We start from the raw sequence: 14215 nt of genomic DNA on the forward strand, positions 1-14215 counted from the left end.
GCGTGGCCGGTTAAACCCCCATAGGGGGCTCCGGGGCAAAACTTTGTTGTTGGGCCCCTGTTGACCTCCCCTATACATGGCGGTTTCCTTATTTCAACAGGCACCTAGAAACCAACCTGTTCACTAGTACCAGCTTTTCAAATGTGAGTATATTCTAGTTTTGCCAAGTTTTTTATGATAGTAAACTCAACATTTTGTGTTTTTCGACTGCTGGTCAGACAAAACTAAATCACATGAATATGTTAACTCGGACTTCAGGTAATAATCGGATAATGGGATTATGGAATGTTTTCTTAAATTTTGAACACTGATCAATCAATCAATTTTTAAAGGAAATAAGCGTCACACCTCTCGATAATTAAAGTAATTGTTGGGTACCTTTCAGTTCTACTATGATTAAATAATACTGTCTTGCCTGAGGTTTTCTATGTGTTAATTACTTGACAAAGCCCTTGAGCAGTTGCCCACTTAGCCTGGTCGTTAATCCAGCCTTGTGTGCAGCCCTCTGATAGTCCACACACACAACACTGGCCAAGATCAGTCTTACACTGTCCATTACCAACAGGTAACCGGAAGGTATTTTATAAGGCGGTGAAGACCCGCATCAGCAACCCAGATGCTGTAGATAACGTATACACATCATCACGCCTTTCCCCTGCAGACAGGAGGACATTTGTCTGAAAAAGCAAGGCCGTTTTTGTGGAAGCCAAAAGCTAATAACGGTAGAAATTCAACGCAGTGCGACGCCTGCGCCCATTGTGTACGGAAAAACATGACAGAGAACAAGATGTACCGACCGAGAAATGAGGGGGCGTGTGCTCTGTTTGACAGACGTGTGCTTACAGCCAATCAGAGAGCAGAACCAGCCTGAACGTGACAGGAAATACGCGGCACTGCCACGTGGTGGGTTTATATAGGGTCAAACGGAAGCGAATAGGCGCCATTTCATTGCGGAGGAGCTCGGTTGTGTTTCGTTTGGAGTGCAGCATCAATATCGGTGGAAAAATTGGATCGTAATAACACTCCCCTTTCTGCCAGATGGAAGCGGCCGTGAACCTGCCTCACGATAGGTAATGGCCGCATTTTTTTTTGACTCAAATGAGGAGATTTGATTTGCTTTGCAGCGCCATTTAAGGTGGACTAACGTTAAATGTCATCTTGCTACGTTACTGTTACCGTTAGCCTCCCTATAACAATTCTAGCTTGTCTAAAGACACAGCTAGTTTTTATAGCAGACTATCTCAACAAAAGATGTGTAGAGTCGTTTTAGCTTTTAGCTTCACAAGGCAAAGGAAAGGCAAATGACAGCTGCAGCCCCACCGGCTGGGTCAGCCGGCTGCTCCCGACCGGCTATCTGTCATTCATTGCTTAGGCATCCCGCTAGCGCTAATCCCACTGGTAACTAACTGGTAGTAAATAGAGTGGCCAGAATGCTTCTTCACACAGGATTTGATAAGCGAAAGGGTGGCAGACCTTAGATAGATTTTTTTTTTTCAGGCATTGTTGCGGTCCGGTGAAGGGGAGCTAGCTAGCAGTCGGTTAGCAAACGTCGAACGCCTATTCTGTGGCAAAGTGACTGGAATCGACTGAACGGTCTATGGTTTGGCCATTTAATAAAGATGCACCGTTAAGTGAAGGCTTCGTGATTTCGCTTTCCTGACAGAAACTCGGTGTCCGTCGTTCGTTTCTGCCATTGTGAGGCAGTGTTTACAAACAGTGAGGGCGGGGCGTCCAAACCACGCGATCCTCAGCTGTTGGATTGTAAATGCGAGGCTCTGGTTTTCCTTTCAACGCGTCGATTAAATGAAGAAGACGGTTTGTAGACTCTACTCAATGAGTACTGCTGCTCTTTGGTGGAAGCAGAAGTTTATGCAATTTTTAAAAGCAAAACCACGTCAGTCGCAGTCATGGAGCTGTGCAGGTGATGATGTTATTGGGTGTAATCTCATAACTCCATCGAGGATAACATGCTGTTTATTTTTATTTAAAATTTGTTGTAATTATTGCAAATGTTTAAAACAAAGCTTGCCATAGCTTTTTCTTTTTTTTTTTTTAATCAGCATGATTCCTGGGTGTGTTTAAACCGCATTAGTGAGCTCTGTGGCTCAAAATTTTTAAAAATGTCAGAATTATTTCATTATTGAGGCAGAACTGCTGATAAGCAGCGATTTAATAGAGGAAGCAAAGATCACCTTTTCTCTGTGGCGAAATAACATTTGCCCCTCATGATGACTGTTTTGTCTTTGTTTTCCACATAAAACCTATGTATTCAGCAGATCCTAAATTATTTTGTTGGACACAAGTGCACAAGAAAATTCTGACCAGTTTACGGTATATTGCAATGTATTTACTGCGCAATGCCTCACATTTTTCTGAGCACAAATGCACTTGAGCCATTCTTTGTGATGCCTAGATTCTGATTGATGTAGAAAATCAACTCACAGGCTTTACCACAACTTGTGTGTCAGTGGGGCAGGTGTGTGTCCTGAACTGTGTGGTGAGATTAACTTCCTCTAATGCGCTCTGCTTAGAGGGACTTCCTTTGACAACATGGACTGAGAGACCTCTGTTATATAGAACTTGCCCTATGTAGTCTTGTTGGACCACAGCCAAGGCTGAAGATCGTGTAACCTGTAGAGCATTTTGAGATCTTCATAATCTTCCTTTTGTCTTGTACTCAACTCTCTTAATTCCTAAAGGGAAATTTGTCCTTGGTATTTAACCCAATCTTAATAGTAGCTGTAGGAGCAGAGGGCAGCTGTAGAGCCTGGGGACCAACTACAACTGTGAGACCACAGTTCCTCAGTCAAGGGCATTGGCAGGAGTATTCATAACATTCATTCCTTTATGTATGGGAAGAAACCAGAGCACACAGAATTTACACAGAAAAGTGCAGGGTCAAGACTGTATGAGGCCCCTTTTTTATATATTTTTTTAAAGGAAATTTTTAGAGGTGTTTATCTTTTGTTTCACTGTGTGGTTTATTTATGTACTTGTAACATTTCTTTCGGATGAGTATATGTGCTTTGACACTGAAATATTTATTTTGAAGCACACAAGCATTTCAGACTGGCCTTTTACTGGGAAACTTTAGCATTTTCTTGTGGGAGCACAAAAGCCTTGTGTAGCCTGACAAATTTTCAGCATTATTGCAGTTTTGCAAAAAAAAAAATCATCAGTTACATCAGTTTTTTGTTGATAAGTGGCTGCAAAATTCGCTGTTAAGAATAAAACGATCTCATTGAGCATGAAGATTGCCAATGAGTGACAAGGTGGTAAACTCAGATACGGCCAATTATTAATTAATTGATCAGTGCAGTGAACAGTGAAAAATGCCCATCACAGTTTCCTAGGTAACGTCGTCAAATGTCTTGTTTTGTCAAGGCAACAGTCCAAAATGCAAACAAAATCAATATGCCATAATGTAAGAAAAGGAAAAGCAAGCAAATGTTTGCATTTAAGAACCTGGTACCATCAAATATTTGGCATTTTGGCTACATCTAAGTCTGTTTTTCCTATGATTCATAATATATTTATAAGCCACAGTTTTAAAAAATAAAGCTGTTTCATATATTCATGTGAGCTAAATGTGATAATATAGTACATGTATTTAGCTTTTGAGGGTCTAACACACAGCCTTATTATAAGTTAATGTTTGTTTTAAGGGGGTGAAGAACCATGCAATGGCGGTTCCCATGACTGTGCTAAAAGTAGCAGCCTCTTGATAGAATCGTAGCTTACTCGATGACGTTTAGCTGACTGGGAGGCAGAGCCATAGTTTCACTGGTCATATAGGTTATGTAAATGAAGCATGTATAGGCTGCAAATGGCGGATTTTCCATGAGTGCGTCCGTTGATACTAGTGGATAGCAGATCAGTGAATCGATGGTCGCATCAATACTGGTGGAAAATGTGAATGCAGCACAGTGAAGATAAAATTACCATTTCCTTCACTAGCAGGCATCTCTTTCTCTCTATATATGAGGACATTGTCCACACAAAAATGGGTTCAGCATTCTCTTTTTTTATTAATCTTTCATCGAATAGTGTAAATCAGTGGTAAGTTGTTTGGACTTTCCATTCTCGCCACTTTAATTGAGTTCCTCCTTTTATTATTCCAACGGGGGAAAAAAATCTTTTGTTATCTTCTTCCAATCCTCTGGTGTTTCTGTCTCATTCACTTCAGCTCCCTGATCGGGTTGTCCAGTGGCGGGATGGACCAACACACCAGCTCGGGCAAACGCATTCGCAAGCCCTCCCTGCTATACGAGGACTTTGAGAGCCCTTCTCTGCCGCACGCGATGCCCCAGGGTCCCCCTGCCCCACCCCAGCCCCCAGTCAGGGATCCCAGCCGGCCAGGCCGCATGACCAACCAGCTGCAGTACCTCCAGAAGACCCTGATGAAGTCTCTGTGGAGGCACCACTTTGCCTGGCCTTTCCATGAGCCCGTGGATGCCTACAGGCTTAACCTACCGGTGGGTTAAATGCTGGAGCTTTAACGAAGAGACTTTCACTTTTTATTTTCACTACATTTTGATGAGTTCTATTCATGTTTCTGCAACTCATGGTAGTGCCTAGGCTCAGATGTTAAGAAGGAAGTATCCTCTATTGGATGTTTCTTCTCTGATAGAGTTTATAAATTTTTGATTTTCAACTTGGCTAGTTGACAGTTTTTCTAAAATTGCCATTTGTGTCTCAGATTTCTTTCTTTAATATCGTGTTTTTTGTTTGTTTGTTTGTTTTTTTAACATTTTGGGACCATGTTGGAACAAAGTCTTCACACTTTCACATGTTATCCTTTGGATCTGTGTGTTTTGTAAATCCATAAATGGAAAAAGACATTCTGTCTTTTTCAGGATTACCATAAAATTATCAAACAGCCCATGGACATGGGGACCATAAAAAAGCGTCTGGAGAACAACTTCTACCGCAGTGCAAGTGAGTGCATACAGGACTTCAACACAATGTTCACCAACTGCTACATTTACAACAAGGTAGGTTAAAAGGTAAAAAACAGATCTTTGTCCATCCACATTTTTGTTTTCTTTTTTAATTTCCCCCTTACTCTTTCCTTACAAAATGCCAGTCTGCTCATGATTACATTTAACATCAGGGGGACCTTAGCCAAAGCAGGGATAACACAAAGTTATATAAAGCTCAAGGCAGTTGGGGTACTCGGGGAATAGCTATGTTTACCTTGAAAATGTGTTGGAGGTTTGATTTTTCTTCCAAACTACAGTAAGTGTCTGCAACTTTCCAATCACCCAGTTTAGGGGTGAAAAACATGTTTGCTAAAAAGTGCTGCAATGTCCAAATGCAGATTTGTACCAGCTTTGAACTGACCTAACAAAACCTTTAGTCTTATTTGACGATCTGGACCCAGGTGCAGTAACAGGAATTTTTAATCTCATTGTGATAGAGGGTCATTTTAAAACCCATTCTGTATTTCCCATTAGAAAAAGGTGCATCAAACAGTTTGCAAACCTCAACTTGTCTGGGATACTCTCCTACCCTATGTAACAGAACAAGTGCTGCCCTGCATAGGTCATACCTGTGCCTCAGAATAACTTGGGAGGCAAGCGAAGAGAATTAAATTGTCAGGTTAACGAAGAAACAAGTGACCACAGCATCCAACTTTTGAGAAACATTGCGCTGCCTCTGAAGATGTAGTGTAGATCCGTTGCCAAATTATTCTCACAAATCAGATAATCGACTGCTCTTGCGAGGTAAACAGCACAAAAGAGATGCTTGCCATATTCACACACAAAAATGACGGTGATTGCACAATGTGCATGTATCAAGTGTTTTCTCCAACGCTATCTAAGTGATAGTTGTTGAAATCAAATAAAGTTCAGTGTTACCAACTAGGGGTGCAGCTGATGATAATTTTCAACATCCATTTCATCCAGCCATCTGTCACTTCTTTTTGTTGTTTTGTTTGTTATTCATTTAATTTATAAAATGTCAGAGGTAATGCTGAATCCCAAGGACATGTCGTAAGCATTTGTAAATTTGCATCATGGAAATGTTTGTTTGTTTTTTGTTTTTTATTTATTTTTTTATAAAAACTTGAAATGATGATGTATCAATGTTTTCATCAGCTGGCACATGAATTAATCAGCTAATAATTGCAGCACTAATAAAACAGGTAATGTGTACCTACGATAATATATTGAAATTAAAATGCATCCTAAGAAGAAACTTTTTTTTTTTTTTTTTTAAACCTTTTTAGGGCTTTTTTGTATTCTACTAATGTGTTAATATATTGTTTTCTTGTTTAGCCGACAGACGACATTGTGTTGATGGCCCAGTCCCTAGAGAAGATCTTTCTCCAGAAGGTGGCCCAGATGCCCCAGGAGGAAGTTGAGCTTCCTCCTCCAGCTCCTCGAAACAAAAACAACAGGGGAAGAGGTCGCAAATCTAATTGTGAGTTAGTGACAGAGTCTTACAGAATTTGAATGAAGTCATTTACCACTGGAAATCTTAAGGGGTATTCTGGAGATTTCTGATTTGAATACACAAATTGGACACATTTTCAGTCTTATATTACCATTTTAATGTCTCCAGGGACAACAAGCTTCCTCCAAACTATTTAGTGCTAACTTTATCACCTTTCAATCTGTAAAACAGTTTTTAAACTCAGCTTCTATTTCCAAAATTGACTTTACTGTATATTTCAGCATCGAGGGCTCAGCAGGTCCCAGCAGTGTCGCAGTCAGCCTACTCCCCTTCTTCCTCGGACACTGGCGAGTCCATGTTAGCCAACTCACCCCAGACTGTGCTGACCAAAAGCCTGCCTCCGGCCAACATCATGGGCCTGCCCCCTACACAGCCCACAACCAAGGTACATACTGTACAACAAAACATGATGCTAATAATCATAATTGGTATAATTTGTGTAGGAATTTCTGAAGTGGTTTGCCTATTGCTGCACACACAATAAATTATTCCAAACAGAAGTAGTTAGTTTAGGGTTTAAGCATATTCAATAGAAGTTGTTTTTTACAAAAAAAGAATTTTGAAACATTTAGATATCTTAAAAGGCGTAAGTGACACAGGTTTGATAGTTTTATGCAAAGAAACCTTGCAAAAAAATTGGTATATACAGTGTTATTAATTTGAATTTTTTTTTTTTTGAATTGCAGGCAGTAATGAGTGGAATCAAGGCACAGTACCATGATCGTAGTAACTTCCAATCTGTTTATTTCTTTCTGTAGAAGAAAGGTGTAAAACGAAAGGCAGACACGACCACTCCGTCCACCATGGGCTTGTCTGTGGGCATGTCGGGTGTGGGCATGTCTGGAGCAACACACATGGTAGGTTTAGGGAAAGGAGGACACGGGGGCCAAGTACACGACACCTCCATGCACACAGTTTCCTCCATGGGGGGATTGACCTTAGATACGCCCCCTGGGATGGGCCTGGTCAGGAGCCCTGGAGGTCCTGTCCTCCTCCAGCCCATGATGGCCAGCACTGGACGCAGAGTCGGCAGCGGACGCCCCATCAAACCCCCCAAGAAGGACTTGCCTGATTCTGTCCAGCCTCAGCCCTCGAAGAAGGGCAAACTTAGCCTGCAGCTGAGATACTGCAGTGGGCTGCTGAAAGACATGTTATCAAAGAAACATGCTGCATACGCATGGCCTTTCTACACACCTGTGGACGCAGCTGCACTGGGACTTCATGACTATCATGATATCATCAAGTGTCCCATGGACCTCAGCACCATCAAGGTGACTTCTCCATGTACTTTTAACTCTTGGAAAGAGTACTAAACAATGAATATTACTTCTACTGTGCGACTGGTTACATAGTAAAGGGATGTTCTTTCAAATTTCTTAATGATGGAATGTTTATAATATAATGACAAACACAAATGCTAGTGTTGGGGCTGAAAATCTTCAATATACTTTTTAAATGCAAGTCATTAATTATTTAGAAATATGAAAATATGATAACAAATGGGAAAACCTCCAAATGAATTCTGTTTTGAAGCACTAGAATTTTCCTTTTCCCAATCTGTCATCAGAGGAAGATGGACTGTCGTGAATACAGGGATGCTCAGCAGTTTGCTAGTGATGTCAGACTCATGTTCTCCAACTGCTACAAGTACAACCCACCTGACCATGATGTTGTGGGCATGGCGCGGAAGCTGCAGGTGAGCTTAGCTGTCTAATTCTACTTTTCAAACATTCAGAGTGAATGAAAATGAATTAAAAAAAAAAAAAAAAAACAGACTATGATGAAAGTCTTTTAATTGTTGAATTTTATTCCCCTTTCTTACTCTGTGATTTTTGGATTTACTTGATTTGATTTTTGTGCCCCAGGATGTGTTTGAGTTCCGTTTTGCCAAGATGCCAGATGAACCACATATGGATCATACAGCCATGTCAATGAGTGGCCACCCCACATCCTCTTCGTCCTCTTCTTCCTCCTCCTCATCCTCATCTTCCTCCACCTCTGAGAGTGAGCCCAGCAGTGAGAGTGAAGAGAGTGAAAGCAGCCCCAGCTCAGACAGTGAGGAGGAGCGAGCACATCGCTTGGCTGAGTTACAGGACCAGGTGTGCACTCAAGTAAGACCACCAGTGCTATTTATTTATGCCAGATGCTGTTCGCTCGCAGGTGACTGTAGCCAGCACCTGGGGTGGATTGCCAATGTGCCTATTTACAACCTCTTCTGGACCACTTAAATGAGTCACATGGAAGAATTTCTGGCAGGAACGCATTCTAACACATGGTAAATGTTGTAGAAGGGTTGATTTTTAATGCAAACCCTGATCTTTTTCTAAAACTAACCAAGTAGTTTTGTTGCCTACACCTAACCAAGTTCAGGTGCGAAGTGAAAACTGAATGTAATTTAAAAACAAAAAAACTAAACTGAAGATAGTAAGTCACAAGTCTAAAAGTAAGTCAATATTCAGCAAATTTCATGTGGAAACAAAAACAGTTTTCACAGTGATCATTTTTTAAAATGTAATTTTCTCACAGCTCCGAGCCATGCACGAGCAGCTGGCTGCCCTCTCTCAAGGCCCCATTGTCAAGCCCAAGAAGAAGAAGGAGAAGAAGGACAAAAAGGAGAAGAAGAAAAAGAAGAAGCTGGAGAAGAGAAGTCGAGGTGGCAGAAGCAGAGCTGGCTCTGAGGAATGGAAGATGCCTGGCAAGATTCTGAAGAGTAAATCCGCTCGAGCAGGTGGATCCCAGGCAAAGAAAGGCCAGGGGAAGAAGAGTAACAAGAACAGCAAGTTAGTAGTTAAAAAGAAATAAAATACCCACCTTACCAGATACCATTTAGCTTTATCTCATCTTCACAATGATTTGTTTATTTTTAGAAAATAAACATAATGCTCGATCTCTGATTTAGCAGTTTAGAAAGTCAAGCAGCTGATAATATTGGCCTTTTGTCCTGATGTTATCTCTTGCTCTCAATTCTTCAGGACCACAAAAAAGCCGTTCTATCCCCCAGTGGCCACTTCCATGTTGCCGCACTACGACTCCGAGGAAGAGGAGGAGATTGTGCCCATGTCATATGATGAAAAGCGCCAGCTTAGCCTCGACATCAACAAGTTACCGGGGGAAAAGCTGGGTCGTGTGGTCCACATCATCCAGTCCAGGGAGCCCTCACTGAGGGACACCAACCCAGAGGAGATTGAGATTGACTTTGAAACACTCAAGCCATCGACACTGAAAGAGCTGGAGCGTTATGTTATGACCTGTCTAAGGAAGAAGCCCCGTAAGCCTTATGGCGAGCAAGGTAGATCAAACGTCCAACACAACACATTGGTTTAATAATGTCTTGTTTGTAAATTTGCTCTCATTTACATGTAATTAGCACTACTGATATTATACAAGGACCACATCAGTAGCACTATCTAGCATGTGATGAAGTTGTCCTTTAGGCCAGTTCTGGGGGCAGAACTTGGAGACTTATGCAGCGAAAAAATCAGCAAAGTGCCCCCGAATTTCACTGTGATTCATCAGCTGCATCATTCATTTACACACAGTGACGTCATGTCACTTGTTGGAGGAGCAAGCAAACACAACCAGAGGTGCTTTTTTTTTTTTTTTTTTTTTAAAGTGTGCAGGGTCCCTACAGATTGCCTGGTGATGTTTGGCTGAATGATTCTACCTAATGTACACTCCTGGTAATAACCTACCGAATTTACTTCTACTTCTATTTCTAATCTTGACATATTTCATTATTTGCATAGGCTATGAGTGGCTGATATATTGATTACACACAATGGCTTTGTTTGGAATTTGAGAATGTAATATGTTAGGTACTTAAACCTGTTTTTAGAACAAGTGTACTTGAATTCCATCTATTGCAGACTGTCCCGAAACTATTAAGTGCCCCTATTTTTCTTCTCTTTTGAAATTTTATCCTAAAAGGGACTAATTTAGCAAATGACTTCTTGAGAGAAAATCATTAATCGGACTGCTAATAAATGAATGGGTCAAATTTTGTTGCAAGGAGGCCAGAAAATAGAAAAAAAGAGTGATACCCAATCGATCGCGCAATCTCAACGCTGTTAACCTGTTTGCTTGCACCTCCAACAAATGACGGACTTGATCGCTGCCCCCAGATGGTCTTGTGTGTATGTGAAAGAATTGCGATACAGCTTAAAAGAAAAAAAGGACAATTGAGTTTCCCACCTTCAAGCAGCAATACGTCTCAAAGCAGCTGAGCTTTGTAAAGCATAGCAGTGGGCCAAGTGTTTTATTTTTGTTTTTGCTTTTTATATTTCAAATGAGTTATCTGAAAATGACTTTTGCAGTTTGTAGTGTAATAAAGCTAGTGTTGATTAAAACAGAGCCCAGATCTGCCAACCTTTTTAAGCAATATATATATATTTTTTTTCTATTTAGATTTTATTCTATTTAGATTTATTTATTCACCAGTGTTAGCCAAGACTAATTTTCAACTGTTGTCCCTTGTCCACCTGTGGAATTAGCCATTTAAAACGACAAGGCCAATGAAGGCAGGCCAAACATGACACAGCATTACAAGGCAATCATGCAGTGACTGCGTATGATGGCACGCCTGGCCGCTTTTTAATGAAGTTTCAAGATTATATGCAAAGGAAGATTCTACTCTTAAATATCAAAGGTTTTTCACTGACCGGACTGCTAAAGAAATAAAAATGTAGTCATGGTATTTCACCAAGTTGACAGGCATGTAATGTCCTCTCCTCAGCCATTTAATGCACTTGACTTTGATACTTCACCCACATCCTTTATTCATCTCTCCTCTGTGTGTCTCAGCGAGTGGAGGGCTAGTTTTCCTCCTGAGTAAATGCTGCTGGATAAGTTCCTCAATGGAAGTTTGTGTAGTTGGGTCATGTCAGGAAGCTAATTAATTAATGACAGAAATAGCTACACTTCTCCTAAACTAATGTTCTGTGAAGTTAATTTAATCCTGCTACCAGCTAGCTGTAATATGATAATGTTAATGTGATGAGCAATGATATCTTTCCTTGCACCAGGAAGAAAATACATTTTTTTTTTTGCCTTGCGTTATTTAAAATAGAGCCACGTTAGCTACTAGGTGCAGAATGAGGGTACAACTTGTACTTCAGCTCTGTTGGTGTCAGCTTAAAGGAACTAATGTGGAGAGTGTAGGGCTGAAATGATTAGTCTATACACAGAAAACAAATCTTCAACTATTTTGATAATTTGTTAATCGTAATTTTTAAAGCAAAAATTCCAAACTTCCCCGAGTTCGAGCTTTTCATAGTGAGCATTTGTTGCTTTTCGTCGTCTTATGCGACAGTTAACTGAATACCTCTGGGTTTTGGACCGTAGATCGACACAACGGGCAATTTGAAAATGCCACCTTGGCCTGGAAATTATAAATTATAATGAGCATTTCTCACATTTTTCTAATGTTTAATAGACCGAATGGTTAATTGATTACTCACTAAAAATAATCAACAGATCAATAATAATCATTAGTTGCACCCCTAATACAGGATGTTACATAGTTCCATCCCGTTACTGATGAATTTAGCTCACACTACCTCCAGATGGCTTGGGGGGAAAAAGCCCCACTGCTCCCAGGCCCCTCCACTCCCAAAGACTCTCTAAACAGTACTTGCAGCTCTTTTACACCAGTGCAATAAATAGATCACTGCATTTACCATGTGGCTGCCAGGTGTATAACAGCCTTGTCATCTTTTCACTTGCAGCTGCAAAGAAAGGCTGTATTGGCAAGTCTAAAGAGGAGCTGACCCTGGAGAAGAGGAGGGAGCTGGAGAAGAGGCTGCAGGATGTCAGTGGACAACTTAATTCTGTCAAGAAACCTACGAAGCCTAAAGGTGAGCTCTTACATTCTCATTGTCTGTAGACGTGTCTTCTCACACCTTTTTGATGTTGCTCTGTTGCAGGTACTATTTCTTGATTGTCGTTTCATAAAACATTTTACGTTGTACATTAATTGTCCTTTTCATTTCTACGCGGTACACCTGTGGAAATCGCAGTCATTTACTCTGCTCTCCTCTCCTCAGCGGAGAAGCCCAGTGCTGTAGAGACTCAAGCCCAGCCCTCGCGCCTCAGTGGCAGCAGCTCCAGCTCGGACTCATCTTCCTCGTCCTCCTCATCCTCGTCCTCAGACACCAGTGATTCAGACTCTGGTTGAGATCCTTAGCACTGGCTAAGAGCGAAAACACTAATAACTCAGGGACTTGGGCTGGCCCCGGACACAACACACCCTGAAACAGTAGTGGGCCAAGATATTAGTCACCATGGCAAAAAACACTTCAAGTGGTCTCCTAAAATGTTTTGGATGTGGGACTGAGGGATGTGCAACCATGTCTCTGTGGATAAATGTAGAACCCAAACACTAAATGCCTTGGTTTCCCCCTGCTCCCCTTTGTAAATACTTGTACAAATTTATGTTTCTTTTATAAAGAAGATTTTATGGTGATCCCCCAAAGAGGGAGTGGAGTAATAAAAAGAGGATGTGGAAAGATGGGCGTTACTCCAAATCTGCTTTGGCTGGACTTATGCTGTGTCCTCCTCTGTGGAGGAAATGGAAGAGTCTTTATTTATTTGTTTTCTTCACCAACATTTCCTCAGATGTTACTGGAATTTGAACCAGCAACCTTTTGGTCAAAAGACTTGCTTTTCTAACACCTGGCCTTCTTAAGCCACACTTAATTTTAGACCAACCCCTAGACTCAGCCTTAATGATCCAGATTGTTAGTAATGGTTAGATTATTTGGAAAAATACAGTATTGTTAAGTAGCTCCTGAGATTCCTTCTCATGTTCACAGGTCTCAGAGCTGTTGAGCAGTAAATGAAAGCAAACCTGTGTTTTCTGCCACATTCAGGTCAAAGTGAAAGTTGGTTACAGCTTCAGTTTGAGTTCTGGACAATGTCTGTAATGTTTACATACACAGTTTTCCTCAGTTTGATATTGAGCGTCACTCTGCAGCCTGTTTTACAGCCTATAGTTTGAAAACATGGTGGGTTTATAGTACAGTATAGAAATGGCTAAACATACTGTAATTTACAAAGTTTGCAATTAAGTTACATATTCATTCTGTAAAGATTTTGGTTTTTTTTTTTTTTTTTTTAAATGGCTGCACTTTTCCCCCAAAAGCCCACCAGCCATTTTAAGACTGACTAGTCTTATACCCGTGACACTAATTGAGGCCGTGTCTGTCTTATTCTCAACATTTCTCTTCATCACATCAAACAGTAAATTAAGCGTGCATCAGTTTCTTAAGAGCTGAACACAGGCGGCTGAATGTTATCAGATTACAGTGCAGGTTTCTAATTCCCACATCAATCTCCTTAACCTGTGAAGTATTGCATTACTGTTTTCTTGAAGACGTCTGTCGCACTTGTTAACTCCGTGAAGGTTTCTTAAAAGAAAATCTCCCGGCTGCTCCGCACGTACTGGAACAAATGGAGTTGACTGAATAAACTGAAGGTGAGTAACGCTACAAGCTTTCTGTAAAGAGACAGGAAAGTCCTCATAGTCAATGCATAGTTAAAGCTGTTGTTGAATGTTCAGTGAAAGAAGATACGCTTGTATATATTTAAACTGTATTTGCTGTTGCACAAACTTGTGTTTCTGATTATCAGTCTTTTTTTCTTTTTCTGAGTTATCTTGTTTCCTTTTTTTTTTTTTTTTTTTTTTTTACACGCTTTCCTTTTTTTTAATTCAGTCAACTGTCTTAATTGTTTGCTGAAAAGCATTCACATCAGCAGTGCT

General features: G+C 40.7%; 1 protein-coding gene across 3 annotated transcripts; it reads left to right on the forward strand.

Moving 5' to 3' along the window:
• Nucleotides 1-940: 940 nt before the first annotated feature.
• Nucleotides 941-14103, forward strand: LOC120784532 (bromodomain-containing protein 2-like). 3 transcript variants are annotated; one of them, XM_040118414.1, is made up of 12 exons: nucleotides 941-1070; nucleotides 4187-4475; nucleotides 4857-4994; nucleotides 6282-6426; nucleotides 6681-6844; nucleotides 7218-7730; nucleotides 8027-8155; nucleotides 8325-8570; nucleotides 8986-9239; nucleotides 9432-9748; nucleotides 12183-12311; nucleotides 12501-14103. In XM_040118414.1, the coding sequence occupies exons 1-12, from the start codon at nucleotides 1039-1041 to the stop codon at nucleotides 12629-12631; spliced, it is 2487 nt and encodes an 828-aa protein (XP_039974348.1). In that variant the 5' UTR covers nucleotides 941-1038; the 3' UTR covers nucleotides 12632-14103. The 3 variants fall into 3 exon arrangements, with proteins under 3 accessions (XP_039974348.1, XP_039974349.1, XP_039974350.1); XM_040118415.1 differs by having other exon boundaries at nucleotides 8325-8558; XM_040118416.1 differs by lacking the exons at nucleotides 941-1070; nucleotides 4187-4475 and having other exon boundaries at nucleotides 4857-4938.
• The last annotated feature ends 112 nt before the right edge of the window (nucleotides 14104-14215 follow it).

This window comes from Xiphias gladius, chromosome 22, assembly GCF_016859285.1.
Source record: "Xiphias gladius isolate SHS-SW01 ecotype Sanya breed wild chromosome 22, ASM1685928v1, whole genome shotgun sequence".
Lineage (NCBI taxonomy): Eukaryota > Metazoa > Chordata > Actinopteri > Istiophoriformes > Xiphiidae > Xiphias > Xiphias gladius.